The sequence below is a fragment of the Echinops telfairi genome, unplaced genomic scaffold, assembly GCF_000313985.2.
Source record: "Echinops telfairi isolate 266 unplaced genomic scaffold, ASM31398v2 ScPeMD7_7400;HRSCAF=8409, whole genome shotgun sequence".
In the NCBI taxonomy this organism is placed as follows: domain Eukaryota; kingdom Metazoa; phylum Chordata; class Mammalia; order Afrosoricida; family Tenrecidae; genus Echinops; species Echinops telfairi.
This window is the reverse complement of record NW_022111300.1, coordinates 30,021,564-30,045,738: the sequence shown is the minus strand read 5'-3', so window position 1 is coordinate 30,045,738 and position 24,175 is coordinate 30,021,564. Positions and strand designations below refer to the sequence as shown.

At 38.2% G+C, this 24,175-nt stretch overlaps 1 protein-coding gene across 1 annotated transcript in view; it reads left to right on the top strand.

Annotated features, from left to right (window-relative positions):
* The window catches only part of RIT2 (Ras like without CAAX 2), a 297,869-nt gene extending 276,635 nt beyond the window's left edge, over nt 1-21,234 (top strand). Inside the window, 1 exon segment of the mRNA XM_004718056.1 lies at nt 20,973-21,234. Within this exon segment, the coding sequence (XP_004718113.1) occupies nt 20,973-21,234 (262 nt within the window).
* Nucleotides 21,235-24,175: the final 2,941 nt, after the last annotated feature.

The following is a 24,175-nucleotide window of genomic DNA, read 5'->3' as shown; positions in this document are numbered from 1 at the left end:
AATGATCTTGAAATATACATGAACAAATAGGATAAGGCTATCTTTCCATAATGGCAAATAGTGTCTTTGGTTTGGCAAACAATAATAATATGGATAGTGATAATAATCTATTCAAGGTTTACACTTGAGGCATATATGGTTAACAAACTGACTGATGGCTCTGTATCAGAAGGCATAATCTGGTGTGGTAGTTACATAATCTGGTGTCAATTTGAGGATTAAGAGGGTAGGGGTGGAGTCTAGCCTGTCAATCCAGAGATAGCCAATGAGACCACTGTATGGGCATGGCCTTCTCCTCAGAATTCTAGGAACTGCTGTATTTTCCTCTTTGGAGGTGCGAGACACACTCTTTCTCTCTGCCCACTCCCTGTGAGACATTGCAGCTGACAAGCCACATGGAACTCTGTGAATCCTGGAGCTGGAGAAGCCACATGGAGGTACCCTGATGCAACCAGACCTCTGAAGCCAGAGAAGCCATGTGGAGGCCCCCGCCAGCGCTGAGATGCTTACAACGTCACTGGATCCAAAGTCTTTCTACCCACTGCCCTGTGATCACCCTGTATTTGGCTGGCACCATTGCCTGTGTTTCGTGAGTCTGAAGAAGACTTCATAGATTGGTATCAGACATATGGGCTAATATCAGACTTATGGACTTGGACTGGACCGGGTTAGGATGCTTTCTTAAGGTACAATTACCCTTTCTAAAACTCTCTCTTATACACATATGAGTTTCTATAGATTTGTTTCTCTAGTCTTCCCAGATTAACACATCTTGGAGACATTAATCATGCTTTTATGCAGGATCTTACTTTTTTAACTAAAGTGGAGGCTTTTCTAAAAAGTAGCATGATTCCGTTAATTTGTGGGCAGAAAGAGAGTATACTATTCTCCAAGGGGAAAATGGAAGACATCTTTTTCTGTCTTTAGGGATTTTCCATATATAAACCAACTCATTACAAATTGTTTAAGAGACTAACCCAGCTATATTTCCCACGCACTTAGCAGGGACAAAGGAATAAGAAAACAAGAGAAAACACCGAGAAGAAAAGGGGGGTGGGCACAGAAACAACACCTTTTGAGTCTGTTACTTACAGATGGGCCCTAAAACAAAATTGGTCTGGAATTGAACTTTGAGGTGAGAAACATTTTGTGAATTGTCTCCAGTCCTTTCTTTCTGATAACTTTTATTGGTTTGGAAAAATCTTTTTAACTGTGTTTAAAGGAAGTGCTAACCTATCGGCTCCTAGAGGCACTGATTAATTGCTTTTCACACCATTGGTAAAACTGTCAATGCCATTACTTTCTTATGCATGTGAGCTCCAACATTTTCTACAGATTCTTTTGTAACATGTAGAAATTAGGAGAAAAATCAAGTAAAATGAAAACAGGGACCCATCGGCCTTGAAGTCTAAAATAAAAGCATCGTCAGCCTTTATGCTAAGGAGAGACATAAATCTAGTTACTTACCCTTTATAATCACTACGGTTTTATATAATTAGCCTTCAAAGCACTTAGCATCATTGTAATGTTTTATTCAATTAAATAATTAATTGATATGTTTTATCACTGAAATGTGAATTCCTTGAAGACAAAGACGATATTTGATTTTACTCAACCAGGACATACTTCAAACCTGGCATACATTGAATTCTTAAAATAATTTTCCTGACCCAGCCCCAGCCCCACCCCATAAAGGGTTTCTGAGGCTTTGCACACTTTCCTGAGAGCAGGAAACTTCATCTTTTCCCTCAGAAGGTGTGGGTTTGAACCACAGTCCGTGTGATTTTCAGCCCAATGCTTATCCAACAGCACCAAGAGAAAATGAGGACATATTTTCGAGTCTGTTGATCTCTACACTACCTAACCATTGAAGATGCCACTAGTATGACTACCTTGATGTATCCTATTCAATGTTTTATATCACTGCATAATACTGAAATAAAAAGTTGGTAGTTGTATTATTAAGAACCCATTAGTAATAACAGACAACCAAGTAAACTAGTTTAACCATGACCACTAGCAAACACATACACACCAAAAAGTAATTTATTAGCTCCTTTAACTGTTGGTGTGGTGAGTTATGTACTCAGTGGCTTGAAGCCACCAGTCTCTCGTTGGGAGAAAGAGGGGCTATCACCTTCTAGAAAGAGTACACATTTCAGAAACCTGAGGGGACAGCTCTGCTCGGTTCCGCAGGGTTCTAGGAGTCAGAATCAACTCAGTGGCAATGTCCTTGGTTCGCATCAGGCATTACTAGAGTCAGATCCCCTAATAATACCAGTAGAATCTTTGTTTTTCCTTCTTTCTTTTACTTTCCTATTCACTTACTCTTAGGTCAACACTTACACTCACCATTTTAGCCCTTTCCACCAAATAGCATAACTATTTTCTAATAGTACTAGCAAGATTCTTATCCAGGGTTTCACTACTTGACTTAACTCACAAACAATTTTTGGCTGAAGAGATGAGGTTCTCTGTTTGACTAGGTTAGGACGACTTGCTTACCCTTCAAGTCAGAAAGAGATTCAATTCTATCACCACAATTGGATTGAGAAATGGACAAGTACAACTGTCCCAAAAGGAAATTGAGATGCCATTCACAAAAGGAAATATGGTCTTTGTCAGCAAACATCTTCACCAAGGACGCCAGGCATCTGAGAATTTCTGTTGCATGCAACAAGGAGTCAGTCAATGATAATAAAAAAAGGGGGGGGATATTCAGGGTTATAAAATACCCTTTCTACTGTGTTCTACAGTTTTACTTCATCATCCTTGTCTATCCTTTAATGAAGGCAGGCTGTGGAAGCCATTCATGGAAACATGACTCTCTCTGGAAACTAATTAGGCTAACCTCCACCGAACGCCAAGCCATCATATTTGTGCAAAGAGTGTCTGAGGAGCTATCATTTCACCTGTGCCCATGAAGCGGTATCCATGGAAACCTTGAACTTCTAAGGACTGGGGGCTGGTAGGCTCAGGCACCTAGAAGACAATTTCTTACTAGGCTATCTAAAGACCAGCACTTATGCGTGCCATCCTGATTTTGATGAATTTGTTAATAGTAATTCCCTATCAAATCTATGCTGTATCATAACAAATTCATCAAAAAGTAACTATACAAAAACAATTAGATTAGTGAGGATCAGAAGCATAAATATCCAAGGAGGATGATTCAAGAGCATCCCATGAACATACCATTTAAAAAAATCATTATGATTATATAATCTACATAGGATAAATCACCCCTATGGAGCTAAAAATACAGTGATTACACATACATACACACATACACATCCTAAATACTATATGCATATTCTGTGTGTCTGTATCAATAACACATATAAGTCAACACGAAAGTGTGTGTGTACATACAGATATATAAAAGAATAGTCTCTCCCATAGGCTTCTGCAGGAGATCACTAATGTCAACACACTTTGTTCTTCCAGCCTCCCTGCACTCCCTGCACCTCGTGTTTTGCTTTTGTCCTCTCAGTATGGGAGGGCTGACCTTAGCAGCGAGCCAGCCGTCTTAAATATGGCAGGCCATCTATCAATGCCTCCCAGGCTGTCGGAGTTCCTTTTAATCTCACTTGTAATTTTCCAGGAGAGGTTTGCAAAAGCCACAAACAGAATTTTAATGTTGTAAAACAGCTTCGGAGACAGTAAATATTTCCTTGCTCATGAGGACAGACTGTACGTTAGCTGGACTCAGAGAAGACAAAAACGTTTTCCAAGTTAAGGTTTAGTGTACCTAAATTGTCCCTGAATTGGGTCATTTGCATTGCTCCTTTGAAATCATTCTCTCCACATATAGGTACAGCAGAGTCATGAACATATTTTTTATTATTATTAAATTCTTGTTTCTGGAAAGTTTTTTTTTCTTTTTCTGCCACAACCAAAGTATTAATTGCCTTCATAATTGCAAAATATTCAACCCACTAATTTGAAATTAATTCATTATGCATTCCAAGCATCAGATTCAGAAACTAATGACAAAATTAATGGATAGTCTGAGCCCCCACTGAGAAGAAAATATAGGCCAAGGCAAGCTTACTGATGAAGGGTAGACTGAGTGCCCCTAAATAGTAAGGCTATAATGACTTCAAGATACAGCTAGATAAATGGATTCTCAAAGATCTCAGATCAGCCAGCAAGTAAACATTATAAACTAAATAAGCTTGCATCACAAATTAGTTTGGTAAGTGAGAGCTTTTGTCTTAATTATGTATGCTAATATTTCATAGCTTTCTCAAAGATGGCATATACTCAGTGAAATAAGGTTAATAGAAAATCTTCCTAAAACAATTCCTTATACAAATCTATAGATGACAGAATAAATTAGGGATGCTGTGATTCTGCGACTTTAGTTATGACTCCAATTATATCTACAAATATTTACTAAAGCCCTGATCTGGTGTTATTCTGAACACACAAAATGAACAAAATAGTTTCTGACCTCAAGAAATGCAGCATAGGAAAGAAAGGGAATTTAACCCTTGACATATCTGGAAAGATATCTGGGGGTAGTAGTGGAAGAGGGATGAAGATAATGTTTCACTTCAAAGATAACAAAACAGGAGAAAAAGTTGAATAGTATAAGTTGCTTTAGTAGAATAGTTAGAAACAGTTTGTTAGTTTTAGGAAATAACAGGAGCTAGGTATTCAAGTCAATTGGACAATTACTTTAGTTATAGGAGGCATAGAGGTAAAAGGAACACTGTTTATGCATCCCCAAATACTTACTTTTAGCAAAGAATGAGAAAAATACTAAACAAGTATTACTAAAGATTGACTAATAAGAACTAAATGCTTTGAGAGTTTAAAGGAGGCAGGGGTCCTCTCAGTCTGTGGGATCAGCAGACCTTCATGGGCTAGAGTGGATACGTCGTATTGCAAACCTTAGGGGTTAGTGGAAGGCCAACTAGTGAAGATAGGCGGTGGGACAAGACAGGTGAGAAGAGCAGGTGCAGAACCAAGCGGGACAGTGGAGGAAAACAAGACAATTATAATTATAAGGATCTGCAGGCTACGGGAAAATCTTGCATGAAGCACAGAAGCATTATCCCTGGTTCTCCTCGACCAGTTGAGGCAAAAATTGCCTTACTCTGCACTGATTGAACATAACTGTAGTTAATTCAGCAATAAGAGGCTTGTTATTTCCCTGAAAGACTTTTATGATGTATTTGTTAATTTATGCCCCAAAGAGGGTTCAACCATTCTGAAGATTGCTCTGGTGAGGAATGCAACTACTATTCCAAAACAGCTCTGAGATGAGAATCACCCCCCCCACCACCCCATCCTCTGTCATTGGTCATGAAGTCTGGTAATAAAAAATTGGCTCCACTATTTCTGCATGAATAAGCAAACAAATAATAAAAAAAACAACCCCAAACTTCCAAATAAATAGTGTATGTACAATGTATTAACCATAAGGCATGTTAAATAGAGCATTTCACATTAAGCCCATTTTAAGATGAGTTCTATGTTAGAGAGCCTGAATAAATCAATTTAGATGACTCAACTAGTAATCACCTGAGCTGGGAGTTAAAACTTAGATGTCTTTGGATGTCAGAAATCATTCTTTAAGATAGGTTATTTCTTTTCCTTCGAATGTAGTAAGACCTGCTGCTTTGACAAACGTCGACTATGTTCCCAGCTGCATCTGCAGAGAACAGAGCACAGAGCGTGTCAGTGAGCTGACAAGTCGCTGTAGTGATAATATTGTTTGCCACGTGCTCTGACATGACCGGGATCTGGGCAAGAAAACAGGTGTCACTGACTGAGATGCCGTCTCAGGCCGCTGCTCCTTAACAGACTTGTCAAGAGTACCTCCCTGGCCGGGCTGCCACGGGTCCAGCTGCTGAACAGGTCGTGTTGTTCACCTGGGGAGGAACAGACCAACTGAGCTTCAGAAGCCACACATGGAAAGAGTTTTAAGGCCACCGAGGGTTTTCCTGTAAAAGTTAAAAGCTGTCATCGGTGCAGTCATTTGAATCTAGACATAATATCTTTCTAATCCAAAGGGATGGGAACTGGCAGGGATGCATTCAATGATATCAGACAGTGTTGTCTAATGAAACAAAGTAAAAGACAGACCCCCTCATGCCAAAGTACCTCATCTGCACTCTGAGCCAAACGACAGCCCTTAATCTCCTCCCTCTCTTCTGCCTTCTCCATGGAGAGCTGATCGCCCCCAGAAAATCGCTTCTTCCATTCGGTTCTATATTAAAAGGAACTTGTATCATATCTTCAGGTCCACAGTCTGTGCTCTTGATAAACAGACTGTAATGTGGTGAAAAAGAGACCTAGATTTATTGAAGAATTACTATCTTATAAATGTAGATATCCATATATATATATATATATATATTTATATGGTTTTATAAGTGTTAGTCTGGGTAGACTAGAGAAACTAATTCATAGACATTCATATGGGTATGAGAAAGAGCTTTATATACAAGAGCAAATTAATATTGAGAAAACATCCCAGCCCAGGCCAGATCAAGGCGAGGGGATTCGGCTTGGTTTTTAATGAAACATTTCAAAAGGAGGAACAGGAAGATCTCACCACCATGAAGAAAGAAGAGCCGGTAGTAGAGCACATCTTCTGGACTCTGACTCCTCGATTCAGGAGATAGAATTGTGACATCAGGGGAATGACAAAGGAGTGGTAGCCACAGAACCAAGAGCAGGAGCTTGAGGCAGAAATGTGGGCTGCAGAGAGCTAAAAAGAGTGGTTTCAGGCAGGATGCTGATTTTGGGAAAGGGGTGCCTCCAGGTTCTTAATTAGGGGAACTAGATTTGCTGATCCAAGAGCCAGAGCAAAGCACCTGCGGGCTGAATTTACGATGAAGTGAAGTGGTCTCTGAGCATTTATGAGCAGTGCTAGGGGATCATGGCAACATGCACCTGAGGAGGACAGAAGTTAAGAGGCCTCATCTCAAGGCTAAGAGGCCAAGGAGCAGAAAGAGGTATGTCTCAGGGCATGGTTGAGAAGAGGTACTTCTGACCAGAAGAACTGTATGCTGAGCTTCTTGGAAAATGAATGATAACCTGTCAACTTTCTTAATAAATTCCATCATCATAAATATGATCTGCGAGTTCTGTTAGGCTACTGTAGTGAATTCCTGAACCAAGCAGAGAAGTAGCGCGTGCCTCTGGAGGGACACTTGGTGTGAGGATAGCTGGCAAGGTTGAGAGTTTATGTGTGGCTCCCTTCCATCTCAGGGGAATAAGTGCTGTCTGATCAGTATGATTCTCCTTTTCCCTAATGAAATTAAAGGCTGTCAGACATCACCCCGTGCCCTTCTTACCCTCTTCCAAATAATTTATTCACCCACCCAATGTATTTCAAGATAGAAAAGATGTTTACTGAAAATGTCCTATGGACAAAACACCAAGGAATGGCGGGGATGCAAAGTTTCCTGGGTGCACGGCTTCATAATCTGCAAGGAATCCAGAAGTTTAGGTTGTTACATAATTTATTGCTTAATTATAATTATTGTACACATTGTCAATATAATACACAAGTTTAATCTATTTTTACCTCACCAAATTTATTAATGCAGTAAAGTACAGCTTTTGGGTGCTTAAAGGATAACGTTTTAGCCATTTAGCAAACTTAGCTGTCCATAATAATTTTCCCCTAATGATTTGAGGTAGCCATTCATTTAATATACACATGTAAAACATTTACTTAGTGCACATATGCAAATATATCCATAGGAATGCCAACACATGTATGTAGCCTTAAACCTATGGGTACTTGCATATATATTATCTGGACTGTCTACATTTATTGTTTTAAAATTTTAATAAGAAAATAAAAGGGTAAAGTTCTTAGAAGAAAAATTCAAAGAAGAAGCCAGATATAGCTGTTAAAAAAATATTTGCATTAACCTTCTCCCTTGCCCATCATAGCAACTACTGGCTACCATGGCAACCTTTCCCCCCAGCCTGCCAGAGATTCTCAGATGAAAAGCACAAGGCCTTGGAGACTTCAAATGTCTCTTATACAAAGCACTCTAAACCCATTACCCTAGAGCCATTACCATCTTCAGTGTCAGAACAACTGGTAGCACACATTTAATTTATTATGCCCTGCCTTTCTCACCATTAATTTAGCATCTTTCTAGAGCAGCAAGAGAAACAGCATCCATTGCATTTCCTTGTGCAGAGCATGCACTCAAAAAATGTTTGTTGTTTTCATTCCCTGAATTGATAGGCTTCAAACAAAAGCTTATAGATCCAAGAACTTAGGCAGTGAAGTTCACTAACTTCTTTTGATTGTGCTCTTCATTCTCTGTTTCCTCCTTCAAGCTCCAGTTTAAACCACATTAACTGCTGATGATCCCACAAAAGCACCATCATCACCTCTGCCACAGGCCTCTTCACTGCCTTTACTGAAAACTCCTCCCTATACCCCACACCACACCTGCCCTGACCAACCTGGGGCCCTCTGTTGTACTGTATTCCTTTAGAAAGCTGAGAAACCCTAGTGCTGTCAGAAACACCATTCTGAATGCTTCTGAGAGTTCTGTTCACCCACTCTCGTGTCAATTGACAGCTAGTGTCTCAATTGTAATGCTTGCTTATGCCCACGGCCTAGATCCATCCGTTTTCTTTCACAAATATTGAGTGTTTGAAATTACTAAGTGTTAATCCCAGAATTTGGGAGCAGATACAGTGAGGAACAAGATCAAAAAGTCTCTGCTCCAACAAAAATTCCACTGTGAGAGAAAAGAAACATATAAGGAATTTAGTGATAGTATTTCAGAGGACAATAATACACTAAAAATGAAATAAGGCAGAGTAATGAGATTGCATTACTGCTGACCCGTGAGAACAGTTTCACAGGAGGGTTAGGTACAGTCTCAGAGGAGCTGCCATTTCATATGGAATATATGAAAAGACAGGGGGTGATTGGAAAGGGATCATTCCAGGCAGAAGAAATAACATAGGTCTATACTTGAAGGCAAAATGTATGCGCTTGGCATACATGGAACTAACCTGTATATTACCTGCATGTGTGTATGCAAGAGCCCTGCAAAAGCAGAAATTCATTATTAAGGATACCTAGTTGAACCTATCAAAAATTGCAGACTTCTTTTTCACAGATTCAGAAAAGACAACTAGAAATCAGAAGGCCAGAAAAAGTATGATAGAACATTCTAGAAGCCTACCCTTTGGTCTGTCAAGTTTATTTTGTGGCTGTGACCCCAGCTAATGTTCAGACATCTTTCCAGTGTTTGCTTTACTTTCTTCTTCCCTTCCATTCTCTTCTTTTCCTTTCTTCTTCTTCTTCTTTCATCTCTCTCTCTCTTTCTCTCTCTCTCTCTCTCATTCTGGCATGACCTATTAGCACTTACTTTCATGTGGAAGATGGTCTATATAAAATTTTAAATAAGATTAAATAAGATTGTATACAAAAAATGTTAAAGAAATTTAAAAAATCACTCTTCTTGTAACTATTAATGAAAACTGGGAGGGTCATTCATAGAGTGAACATTTATTAAAACTTATTACATAAGGAAACAAAAACATGAAAGTCTAGCAGCCTAAGTTTACCAGCTCTTCCATGAAGTTAACAAATGTGTTCGTCCAAAATTTCCCAGGAAATTCTGCTATGAGACAAACTACCTTGATGATATAAATTGTACTTGTATAATGAAAACGAGTAGGTCCACAAGAAAGAATGATGCGAGCCACAGACCAGGACACATTAAGAAAATATAAAACAACCCCCGAGTCATTTGCTCTGTACACCATATGTTATAACAGTGCCCAGTAGGCTGAAACGTGAAGATTCTTTTCTTACAAAGCTTCTCCTGAAAAGAGTCAACCTTCTTTTTCTGCCAATCTTTCCTCGCTCAAGGTTAGCAATTACAGCGCAGCACTCTCAGAGTTTCCTTTTGTGTCGTTAAGAATGATATAGCTTCCTAAGCAACCACCATTACCCTGACTACCTTTGCAATAATTTTATTTAATTTCACTTATTTTATTTTTATCGAGTTCAGGAAAAAGCTAAAAAGATGTAAAGGGGTAAGAATTTACTGAAGTCAGCAGACCATCGAGAATGGATCTCTAATTGGCCAGCACACTTTGTGCAGCTCACTGGCAGCTGGGCCTGGCCTAGAAGAAGCTAGTCTTGCCACTGTGCCCCAGTTGTCTCACTAACCCTCATGCAGCTGTGGCTGCGTTCTAATGCCTCCTCTGGCAGATGGGAAATGGCATTCCAGGGAGCACCCTGCACATTACATGGTGATCTTCCTCAATGAGAAAGGTCACATATATTAAAAGGATGGCTCCCCTGGGTTATAGAAATGTACTACTCATTTATGAAACCTTTGTCTTTATTACCTTTTTGTTTATTTTTCCTGCCATTACTTTCTGAGACCTCCAGGTGGCACATTAAATTACAACCTTTCCTCCTTTACAATTGAAGGGCACTACAGGTTGGAATGGATTCGATGGCAATGGGTTAGATTTTTGGGGTGGGTGCTAGAGTTAGGCATTGAGATGCTAACTTCAAGGTTAACAGTTCAAACCCAACAGCCACTCCACAAGAGTTTAGGCTTTCTGCTCCCAATTAGATTTAGAATCCCAGAAACACTATAACAGGTCATTATTATTCAGAATCCACTTGCTAATAGTGGGTTTAGTTTTCTAAGTTTTTGTGGTACATTGAAAGGAGCCCTAGTAACCAAAAGGTAGGTCATTGAACCCATCAACTTCTCAGTGGGATAAAGATCAGGTGATGTGCGCCCATAAAGACACAGCCTGGGAACCCTCTGAGGCAGTTCTACTCTGTCCTATGGGATTGCTATGCGTCAGAATTGATGGCAGTGAAATGAGTGTAGTGGTTTGGTGTTGCAATAATGCCTGCATCAATTGCTAACACCCAAAATATTTCTGTAGTGTTCTTTAATCTTGGTCATTATTTTTCTTACGTGTCTCCATATTCATTTAAAGTTTTCTTTTTTATGTAAATATGGTAAATCTATGTAAGTTGTTTGTCCTTTTAGAATAATCTTAGATTACAAAACTGTATGTCACATAGTCAATTGCATCTATATGCACTATAGGAAGGGAAGTTAGAAAGATCCAATGAGACAGCCAAGAAGGGATGGAAACAATGCAGGAGGTGGACAGTCAACTCTGGGGCTGATTTCTTTAACGAGGTGCATGGCCTTAACTGAGTTATTCACCCTTCTCTACCCAAACCTCTAAATTTGGAAACAAGATCATGTAATTTCCTTCTAACTCTTCTCCTCTTTTCCCTTTTTCTTCACCTTCTTCTTGTTTTTCCGCTATGCTTATTTCCTAGTAGCTACTGAATTATGTCAATGAATACTTAAAATATTTAATTATTGGACTCTTTAGTACCAAATTCCAACAAAAAATTAATTTTTGGTAATTTTGAGATAGAAGGTATAATATGTTGAAATTAATTTGGAAATAGACGGTATAATATGCTGAGGAATATTTTAAGTGCTCTGCTCTTGAATTCTGATAAAAGTTGTAACTTTTCATACACAATAAATCAATATTTATTATGTGAGATGAAATTTTATTGTAACATGAGAATTTGTACTTTACTTCACAGTTTTATTTTAATATTTTTCTGTAAGAAGTAAGTTACTGATCTAATATGATTTCTTTAAAGAAACAGAAAGCAGATCAGCTGTAAAATATTTGACTGTTTCATTTTCATGTGGGTCTTATTAATATCAATGTACAAATGACTAAGTTAGTCTTCACTTAAGTAATTTTAAATTAATATTCTATTAAGGAGTCTGAGGATTATGCAAGAACGTTTCATACATTGAAATACAGCATTACCAAAATAATGAGTAACCAAAGAGTTAAGTGCATTTCAGTCTGCGGCAGAGCATAAAATATTCAGTATATCATGTATTTAAATACTGTTTTGCTGTAGATGAATCCAATCATAATCTTTGCATGTAATTTGTTTTCTCATTTTATCTCAAGTTGAGCTTGATTGTTAAATTAGACTTTTAATTGAATTTTGGTGTCTAATAATTTATTTGTGATTTTTTACATTTTAGGATGACACATTTCATACATGTGTTTATGTGAAGATAAGCACATAGGCCAGGGGTAAGCCAAACAGTATTACACAAAATCATAGAAACTTCTATTAAATAAAAATATAAAAATGTAAAGTTATTGCATTCAACATCTCCATCTATATATTTTTTAAGGTGGTGTTTCCATCTCTCCAGCAATTGTATATAAAATTATGTACTCTGACTTACACTATCAAAATGATATTTTTAACTTCCTTGAAGGATTCAATTCATGTGCCCTTGAAATATTTTTTAAGACAAAAAATTGAAGGAGAAAAACAGGGCTGCCTAGTGGGGAGGGGGCCAGGGAACAAAGTATCCCAAAAGAATGGAGGCCCATCCCTCCACACCTTCAAAGAATAAGTAGGGACATTGTTGCGATCAGAAATTTAGAACTCAATACTTTCACCATACTTATCTGTTTTTCTGAGCAAATGATCTGAAAAGCATGACTGTATGAAGATGAACACTGCATTAGGACTGAAAGAAGTCCTATGAACAATCTTCAATGTGCAATCTTGCTTACTGGAAGCAATGGGTACTTGAAGCACTTGCAGATGAAAGCCAAAGACTGCATCCTTCAATCTGAATTGCAACGCAACATTAAGGAAACCAAAATACTCACAACTGGGCCAACAGGCAACATCCTGATAAATGATGAAAAGATTGAAATGGTCAAGAATTTATCTTGCTAAGATCCACAATCGATATTCCTGGAGTCAAATAATGCATAGCATTGAGTAAATCTGGTGCACAGGGCCTATTTAAAGTACTGAAAAACAAGGGTGTTATTTGGGGGATAAAGGTGTGCCTGAAACAAACTACAGTATTTTCAATTCCCTTGCGTGCATGAGAAAGTTGGACAATGACTAAGGAAGACTGAAAAAGGGATACCTTTTCATTATGATGTGTCAGTAAAGAGTATTGAAAGTTCTATGGATTGCCTGAAGACAGACACATCTGTCTTGGAAGAAGTACAGCAAGAATGCTTCTTCAAAAAGAGGATGCTAAGACTTTGTCCTATGTACTTTGTACCAGCTATCAAGAGAGAACAGTAACAAATGGGAAGACCTTGGATGATATAGATCAAAAGAGTGGTCGCCATAATTTGCTCAAATATAACATTGATGAGAACGGCACAGGCCTGGGCAGTGTTTCATTCTGTTGCATTTAGCATCACTATGTATAAGCACCAACTTGATGGCACCTAATAAGAACAACAAGAACTGATGATAACATTTATGTAGCTCTCATGCTTTTGCTATCACAGAACATTCTGCTTTGAAAATTTGTATATTTCGGTTACATATATGTCTAATTATTTTTCCTTAGATATTTGTTTATGAATAAAATTGTTTAGAAAAGAAAACACTATACAAACAAATATCCACTAGGTTAAAACATGTTTAAAAGGGAAATAAAATAAAAATTAGAAAATATTTGGGACTGAATGATAATGAATCTACAATAGACCCAAGTATCTAAGAAACTGTTTGGAAGGATAATTTATAGTATAATATAGATACTTTCCAAACCAATCCACTGCCATCAAATAGACTCAGACTTCATAGCCACACTATATGGTTTGTGTTTCTGAGTTCTTCCTTATTCAAAAGGGCTGGTGAGTCTAACTGCTAACCCTGCAGTTTTCAGCCCAATGATAAATTCACAAAATTCCAAAGCTGCTTCATACATGCCTTAGAAGCGGGGGCGGGGGGGTAAATTTCTAATGATAAAAATACGTACTTAAAAAAAAAGAGCTGGTACCAAGGGCTCAATAGAAAGTAAATATCTAGAAGAGAATGAGGGCAACATATGTACAAACATGCCTGATTCATTTGATGTATGGATTGTGATAAGAGTTGTATGAGCCCCCAATAAAATAATTTAAATATACTAAAATAAAATAAATTTTAAAACAAAACAAAAAATACATACCTCAAAAAAATTACAAAAATAGCTTCAGATGAAACCTAAGGAATGTGGAAACTTATATAAAACCTTGGCAAAACAGATTAAAGGAGAGAGAGGGCAGAAATAAAGAAAATCAGAAATGTCAAAGTGCACATCACTTCAGATCCTACAGGCATAAAATAGATAATAAGAAAATGTTATGGACACTTTGTGAGAAGAGGTCTGGCAAGTCAGATGAGAAAGTAAATACCTAAAAACGTGTATGGAGCAGCTCACTAACAGAGATGACTGCAGGGCTGGCCGCAGCTCGAGATATGATGTCCCCTCCCTAGATGTCAGCTCTACAGAAGACAGCACTGAAGATAGAGTCTGGGAGAGCAAACAGTCCGTCCTGTTCACATGGGAACAAACTAAGAGGAAAGAGAGAGAGAGTAGACCTCATTCTGGTGCACCTAGCCTTGAGGGCATCATTCCTGCACTGAGCAGCTAATTCAGAGAAGACTGCAGGGAAGGCCTCAGCTCTAGACATGATGTTCCCTCCCTAGATCACAGTGCTACAGAGGACAGCACCAAAGAACAGTGCAGGGAGTGTGGCCAGTCTGACCTGCACACATGGGGCAAACCAAGAGGTGAGTACAGCAGACCAGCAATAGGAGAAAAGCCAAGAAGTCCCTGAGGAATCTGGAAAGAAGACTTCTGACTTAGGGGGAGGGGCAGTACATGGCACCTCACCTGAAATAGTTGGGGGATACTCACTAAGGTCGGTAGTTAGACTTGAAACTATTTATATGGTCCCCTTCTCTTTTTAAAATCTCTATCTTTATAAGATAGGCAGGATAAGCTATCACAAGAAGACAGCCATTTGACCAATGGTTGGGCGGGGAGGGGTGGCATGGGAGAGAATGAGGTGGGGGAGGGGAGGGGGAGTCAATAATATCAGGGACAGGGAATAACAAGGGCTCCAAAATCAGCAGTGAAGAGGATGTAGCCCTCCTGGTTGTGTTTGATCAATTGTCATGTATGCAGGAGGAATTACTGAGAGATGAACAGTGGGTGAACACGAAAGTGGTACAGGAGGAACGTTAAAAGAAATAAAGGAAAGCTCAAGGAAGTTAGAATTATATATAGGTATAAATACAGAATTTTATATATGTGAATATATAAATATAGCTGTATTGTGTGTGTTTGTGCGTGTAAGTACAATAAGGAAGCAGATGGACTTTGGGCCACTACTTAAATCTTACCTCAGTACCAGAACAGTTTGTTCTAATATTGGGACATTATATGATACCCACCTTCCCAAAACGATTGCTGGAGACAAAACGGGTGTGTAGGCAAATGTGGTGAAGAAAGCTGATGGTGCTAGGTTATTAAAAGATATAGCGTCTGGGATCTTAAAGCCTTGATGTTAAACAAGTGGTTATCTAGCAGGGAAGCAACAAATCCCACATGGAAGAAACACACCAGCCTATGTGATCATGAGTGTCGATGAAAATAGGTATCCAAAATTTACAAACAAGAAATCAATTGGTGTGAAGGAGCATAGACAAAGTGAGACCCAAAACCCACCTGTAAGATAACTGGACAGTCCCTCACAGAAGGGTCACATGGAAGCGGTGATATATGCAGAGTGCAACATAGCACTGATGAAACATCTAACTATGCTCTAGTTCTATATTTCCTCCCCTAACTATTGTGGCTTTAGTTTTACCTCAATGATTTTGATAAACCTGCATTTGTTCATTTGTATAATTAAGGTCATTCAATGCATGAAATCCAAGTTAGATAGGCCCCTCAGAAACAGTAATGGGAGTAATGATTCCCTGAGGGTATGGGAAGAGAGGGGGGAAAGGGTAGGCAGGGTAATGATAGTAATGATGACTGTATAACCACACTCGAGGGAAATGAAAACAGAATTGTAAGTGAATGGATACATTGGATGGTGTAAGATATGGCAATCATAATATAATGAATCCATTAAAGGTTAATGGAGGTGGTAGAGTGGGGGGAGGGGACAAAAAAGGAGCTGATATCAAAGAGTTCAATAAAAAAGAAAATGTTTTGAAAATAATGGTGGCAGCAAATGTACAACTATGCTTGATCTAATTGCACTATGGATTGTTATAATGTCTGTAAGAGCTCCTAATAAAATAATAAAAAACATATGTAATTTTACCAAAATCTATGGAAGAAAAAAAATAGAAAACATGAATAATCCTATCCTTTAGAAATAAAATTAGATATATCATGGAAACTTTTCCAATAAAATTGCCAGGATTAAAAAAAAACTTTTACAAAACATTTTATCTGTCAAACTTAATGTTACCAATTTAGCAACCATCACCACTATCTAATATTAATTTTATTAATATTAATAAATATTAATGCCTACTTTCTCTATTAGTGTCACTATGTAAGCTTTCTTTTAGTTATCAAATTTCACCCACCTTTCAATCTTTCCATGTGAGTCAAAATCACCTCAAAAGCAAGTAACAACATCTGTAAAGATTTTAACTGTAAGTGATTAAAAGGGGAAAAAAATCTGGTCTCCATGTCTGGCAATCGGTATCTCTTTTTATTAGAGCGTGTACTATATTAACTGATTGTGATGTGTTCGATTTGCTTCGTTCTATGATTTCTCTTCAAGTCAGTGATCCTTCCTACTTCCCATGCTTCATGTGAATGCATGTTCATCCCACTTCCTTGTTCCCTGGTCTTCTCCGGGTGACTTACTTTGTCCATTGGGAAGTGGGAAAATGTCTTTCTGCCTCTTGACCACTTGCCCTTTGTCATGGAAACACCAGTTTCTAGGTAAGGGTTGTTCTTCCAGTCAGAGTCCCACAATAGGAAGATGGAAAAACAAACTTGAAAACAGACATCAAGCTAGAGTTGAGCTAACACATCCTGTCTCCAAACTGGTACCAGAAAATAGGAACATGATTTGAACATTGTTTTGTAACTCAGACACTTTGAGACAGTTTAAAAACAAAGTATAATGTAATGAAAGCGGTTTAATATAGAAAATGCATCCAACAGTTGGTGTTGCTACCAAAAACCAAAAACTTGTAGCACTGACTTCTGCAAAGGGAAAAGTGTTACAGGAGAAAATAAATAAATGACAACCTTTGTTATGCATCATGTAAACATTTGCTATAACCTGGGATAACTCAGAAACTGGAGACTTCATTCATGACGGTCGAATTATTATGAAACAGAAATGTTAATATTTCAGTTGATTGCTTATCACTGTATATCTTAAATTAATATTACAGAGGAACTCTATAAAAAAGGACTAGATTTTTATTTCTGTAAGAATGAAAAAGAAAGGAGGGAGTCCAGATACCATGTGTTTTATGAACTTAAAAATATAACAGTGACTCTTTTCTTGTTAACAGGTTAATATGTCACAGACAATATTAAAGAATTTGTTTTGAGAATTATGTAGAATCAGTTTTACATCCAGTCCAGGCACATATTAGACATATGGAGTGGTGAAATAGTTAAGAAAAGGTATGTTTTACTGTGGTTACAAACAACTCCAAAACATCATTTGCTTGAAGAAGAATAGTTCTTTCTTAGCTACACCATATATTCAATATGGTTTTCACAGGGCCTCTGCTCACTAGAGTCAGCCACAGTCACTCAGGTTCCCAGAATGACAGAATGCCCATCCCACCACATGCTTCTACATAGCAGGAATAGCGAACGTGAATATGTAAATATGTCTGTAGCATTCAGAAAATAGATGTGGCTTCGCCACAAGCCAGAATTGACTGGACGATAGCTAACAAGGAAAACATTGATGAAGAATTCAGTCAGACCACACTGAGGAGAGACAGTCTTAATCTTATTTTCTAAGAATAAGCATAAGTAATCTGAAGACTTAATGTACCTTCGATTTTGAGTAGGATTTTCATTCCAAGCTGCAGTGCTTGTTGTCTAATGCATGAATGCTGCATGCACAAAGCTGGTCAGTGAAAGGTTGGATGGTCAAGTCTACCGAAGTCGTCTAGAGGGAAATCTGGCAATCTACTTAGAAAATGCCAGGCACTGTGAATTGTATGCATATAGTTCACATCAGCCGACTCTAACTAAACATCACGGGTAGCACCATGAAACCCACACAAGGTACCATTGTTGATGCTGGGAATGTTCCCAGGAAACAGAAAAATGATGACATTAAAATAATACGAAGAAAAGTACTGGGTTCCGTGGTTGTAGTTATTCATTTCAAGGTAATGAATCCATTTTCAAAAAGGAAAAGGAATTTACAAAGTCCTTGCTACAACTATATAAGTATGGGGGGGAAACAGGCGCTTTGAAAAATATCCTTTGATCTCATATTGAAAATGCAACTTTCCTATGGGTGGAGAACTGCTATAAGAAAAACACTTCTGGTCCGGAACTGAATTCACTCCCAATTTCATCTAATTCACTCAATTCCATCCAAATTTCATCCCAATTCACTCAATTTTGTCCAAAATATCTACAGAACGATATAGGAAATAACAATGCTAGTAAGGTACATCATTAGAATAATCAACCATTTGAGATCACAAGGGCAGTATTTTCTCAAGGACAAATTTCAGAAGGGTTAGAAAAGAAGAAAGCAGAAACATAAAACAGAAAGAAAATAGTATGTGATGTTGCACTGAAGAGATTGCAATGAATGAGGTAAAACAAAAATGTGCATGAATTGTTTAACGTAAAACTGATGCTATGATCTGCAAATCTTCAGCCCATTCACAATAAGAAAGAAAGGCACACCTATTTAGTGCACCCGATTTGATACATTTTGAAAGTCATTTTATGACAAAGGAAAGCAAAAGGAAAGTGAATAATCTGCAGCTGGATAATTTAAAGCAAGCCAAGGATGGTTTGATCATTTTAGAAGCCTCTGTGGCTTTTAACAATGTGAATGTAACCAGGAGCAACTTCTGCTGATCAGGAGGCAGCAAAGAACCCTCAGGCATCATTAAGAAAATCATTAAAGAAAAATGGTATCTGCCTCAACATGTTTTTAATACAGGCAAAAGTGCCTTACTCGAGAGGAAAATGTCCCCAAGGGCGTTTATTAGTAAGGAAAAGAAAAAGCTGGATTTAAGATAGGAAGGAATAGAGTAATTAACGGTTTTGTGTCAATTTGGTCAGGATTGCCCATATCTATAAACCTGCAAACAACTGTGCTTAAATGGAAATGATAAAAACCAGCTTCCAACCTTTTCATTGCTCAAAAAGACCTCGACAAGGACAATAGTACTTTCGGTATTTGTTCCATCAACAGTTTGTGCCTGAAGCCAGGAAATACTTTATTTAAAGTTCTTTTGCCACAGACTATTGCCGCTGGTCACACAGAACTCCCCGAGTTCAACAACAAACGTAATTCTATATCAACTTCCCCAAACACAACGTCTCCAACTCAGTCTCTTGATTAGGGGACCATATAGACTTTAATTCTCATTACACACCTACTCTGTGGAAAGACTAGCAAGCACCATGGAAGAGAACTTTCATCATCACAAAAGGCTGGGAAGATTATGGTATTGAAGACCCTATCATCTTTGCACAAAAAACCCATGAAAGACATCAAACCTGAGAAATAGATTCCTTTTGGAAAACAAAAGACCGGTGTCCTGATGCTGTGCATGACACCACCAGAATTACAACAGAACCCGTCAAGGGAATCATGGAAGAGATTGCAGATATAACACAAAAAGATGGTGGGGAAAGTTTTCAAAGTAGATAACTTAGAGAAACTCCAATAGGCACCACCCCAGGGGAGTTCACAGAAGAACACTTGATGGAGATGAGGTTTCTGAACCAGTGCCAGATGATGAGAAAGCAGACCTAGAAGAGTGTGAGACAGCAAACTGACATGAAGAAACTGGCAGAAAAGTCCCAAGTATTCAAGGCGGCTTCTGAGTTGTTTTATGATTTGGGCACAGACTTTTTGGCAATCTAAAATGGAAGAAAGTTTGATTCCATATAGAAACATTTTTAGAGAAATTTAAAAGCAAAAAGTGAGACAGAAATTATTCTATATTCCCATAAAGTTACGTGACACATGCCCACCTCCCCCTGCCTCCCCTTCCGTCTCTCCCAGCCCTTCTGCCTTTGCCACCTCAAGACACACGTGCAAAATTTTTTTTCTCTTTGTTGTACTTTTCATAGCAGCATTTTCTTTCTTTCTCTTAGTACATTATAAGAATGCAGTATATAATGCATATAACATGTAAAGTATATGCTAATTGACTGCTTATATTACTAGTAAAACTAACAGTCAACATTTGGCTATTTGCAGTTTTTATGGTGTCAAAAGATAGATGCAGATTTTCTACTGCCTGGGTAGCGATTAGCACCCCTAATTTCTGTGTTGTTCAAGGGTCAACAGTATATAAAATATATATTTCTATATTAAAATATGCATCTGTATATTAAAAATATACAGTGGAGATAGGAGAAGAAGACTGCATTTAAGCTTTCTTGAGCACTTCATTCTGATTTATTCTTAATTTATATTATTGGACTAAATTTTAACCTTTTAGTCCCAATTTCTTCATCGGTAGCATAGGATAAGCAGACCTAGGTTCTTTGAGTTGAAATTTGCATGGAACATGTTAGACACAAGTTTAAAAATACGGAAGTGTTAGTTATTCACAGTTATAGTTCAATATTTAAAACTTGATCATACAGTTCATTCTTGAACGTACATGCTCTGAACCCCTAGGAAGCACGTCTCCTCTGTCGTGTAGTGTCAATCACTAAGAACAGAGATCAGCTTGATGGGCCTGTATGCATTTTTTGGAAGGTTGCTTGGTTTTGATTTTGGTTTCTAACGGGACTCTGATTTCTCATTTCATTTTTCAAGTCAGATATTCTCAGAATTGTCTATTAAAAGAAATTCTTACATCTTATTGTTTGCTGTGTAACCACGGGTTATGTAGAGAATATCATTTTGCTCATTTTGAGATATCGTTTATTTCCCCATCAGGTCTCTAGAAAAGAAGGCTTGAGTCTGGTCCAAGAAGATAACTGTGCTTTCTGCGAGACCTCTGCAGCCCTCAGACTCTGCGTCTGTGGTGCTTTTCATGGCTTAGTGAGAGAAATTCACAAAAAAGAGTCTATGACCTCCTCGATGGAAAAGAAACTGACAAGAAAAGACAGCCTGTGGAAGAAGTTAAAAGGTTCCCGGAAGAAGAGAGAAAACATGGCATGCCATGCCTCTTTCTGACTCCCACACTCTCCTGCTCTCTGTGAGGTTTATTTGATGGACAATTCCAGAGGTAGCACTCTGCCTCAATGTCCCTTTTCACGTTCTCTCTCTCTAAATATCTGCTTGTAGGTAAAAGCAAAATCTGCTTAACTGTACCTGTTAAGATAGTTTTGTTTTGCTTTTAACAGTTGGATGGATTTTGTCAATCAGCCAGATATGCTGTTTAGTTTTTACAATATATTAGTAAATAAAATTGACATTCTAATTGCCTCATTTCCCTTTAAAGAGTCTAGCTTCATTTGGTATGCTGTCTGGTTATAGAGGAAATATTCAAAATTGCAGCCAGAATGATAAAAGGCTCCAGGGGTCTGCCTTTGCCTGATAAGATTCTGGTTGTTTGCATTTCAGGAATCTCAGTAAATAATGAAGAAGCTCAGGAAATAATTCAGAGCTGAAGCCTGCAGCCTGGTCTTTTCCTTAAGTGGAGAGGCCATGATATTTCTTCTTGAATGTTCATGAGATAAACTATAGGTGAATTAATATCAGGAAGAACTGGTTGTGAGCCATTGGAGATGTCAAAAGACATGAAATATCTTCCTATTAACAATGCTCTGTCCCTGTTAAGCTTTGGCAAAGTTGTCCCATTTAAGTCACTGAGCTGTGGCCAAAGGATATTGTCACAGAGCAGAATAGCTCAGGCATTCGGTGACTTCACGTTTATAAAGGTACACACTGTTTTCTCTCAGGGAAGAGGTCCTCTTGGGACTGACTGCTTTGTCTGCATTAGCAGTCTGCAAGGCAAGAAGCTAGGTAACTCCAGGTACCACACCCTCCCTCTCCTTACTCAAACCAGGAAAAGGCACCAGTTAAAGCATTTTGTTTGTTTGTTTGCTTGCTTGCTTGCTTGTTAGTTTTGCAATAGTGCTGCTGTATAAAGTGGAAACGCTTATTCCCTCTCTGTCCCCATTGTGTGAGTCGCCTTAATGAAATTTGAGCTTCAGGAAGAACACTACCAGATAGCAACGTTATGAACCTTTAATAGGCAAATGTTAAGGGAAAAAGTATAACAAAATAAAACAACAACAAACAGACAGCTAAGCATGAAATGGAATCGATCCAATTAGTTTTCATGGAGTGGGAGAAAATTCCATCATAAATTAGAGCAAAAGAAGAATGAGAGTTATACAATTCAACATCAATCATGACTTCTTTTACTCACAGTGCTTCCAACCTTTAAGGAGCTGTAAGGATGCAAGAATGCATGGATAGCCCTGGGCTCTGGGAGGTTCAGACGAAGGACTGTGTGGGAGGAAGGGTCATGTGCACTCTCCACTGCTTGGGAGACATGTTATTGGTTTAGAATTTATCAATAATGTGTGGATAAGGGAACTATGACTAAGTCCAACATTATTATGCTACAGAAAGAAGGAGGTCATTAGAGTATCGCTCAGGGGCATGAAAGATTATGAGTTGGGTATCATTTGCACTCACAGAGTCACGCTTCAAGAGACTTTTAAACTAGTCTTTCTTTCCTAATGCTGTAGTGCTTACATGTTGATCTGTGTGTTAGCCCGGGTAGACTAGAGAAAGAAATCCATAGAAACTCATATATGTATAAGACAGAGTTGTATATAAAGGGTAATTTTACATTAAAAAAGCATCCCAAACCAGTCTAGTCCAAGTCCATATGTTCGATATTAGCCCAAATGTCCAATAACAGTCTATGAAGTCCTCTTCAGACTCATGAAACACATACAATGATGCCGAATGCATGAAGATCAAAGGCTAGTGGATGTGAAGTCTTGTGGATCCAGCGGCATTGTAAGCATGTCAGCACTGTCAGGGGTATCCATGTGGCTTTTCCAGTTCCCAGGGCATGGGTCTATTAGTGAAGTGCCATGTGTCTTGTCAGTTGAGTGTCTCCAAGGGAGTAAGCAGACAGAGAGTCTCTCCTGCCTTCAAGGAGCAAAAACAGGATTTCCCAGAATTCTCAGGAGAAGGCCATGCTCACACAGAGGCTTCATTGGCATGATCCGATTGAGAGACTAGACTCCACCCCTTCACACTTAATCCTCTCAAGTCCCAAATTGAGACCAGATTAGGTAACTACCACAAGCTGCTAACATAAAGGTCTGAAGTTCGAAACCAGCAGCCACTGCAAGGGAGAACAATGAGGCTCTCTACTTCTATAAACAGCTCACAATCTTGGACACTCACAAGATCAGTTCTACCCTGTCCTATAGGGCTGCTGTGAGCCAGCATTGACTCCGTGGCAGTGGGTTTGTTTTTCTTTTACAAGACTGGACCTGACAAATCATTCCAGAAGAATAAAAGCCAGGCATTTTTGTATAAAGGTTATTAATAACTTTCTTTAATATAAGTCAAAGAGCATAACTTCTACTTTCTGGCCACTATCCCTGAAAAACCTCTAGAATAATTAAATTGCTCTTAAACTCTCAGAGAACCACAATATGCACAACACTCTATGCCAAGCCAATGTCAAAAAACTATAGAACAAAAAGCATAACTTTATACCATTGAAAAATTATTCTTTCACTATTTTTATTCAATCTATATGCTCAGCAAATACTATGAAACCATAGGAAGAAGAACATAGCACTGGAATTGGAGGAAGACCCATAAAAGACCTGTGATATGTAGATGATATGCCTTTGTTTTTGAAAGAAAAGTGCACTTCAAGACTTACAGATGAATATCAAAGACTGCAATCTTCAGTATAAATTATACCTCCGTGAAAAGAAAACAAATGTTTGTAAAACTGAACCAATAAGCAACATCAGGATAAATGGATAAGCATCATGATAAATATTGAAATTGTCATGAATTTTTTTTTACTTGGACCCACAATCAACACTCATAAAAAGAGCAGTCAGGAAATGCCAACTAAGTTCACATGGAAGATGCGCACCATCATCAGTCACCAAAAGATTACAAATCA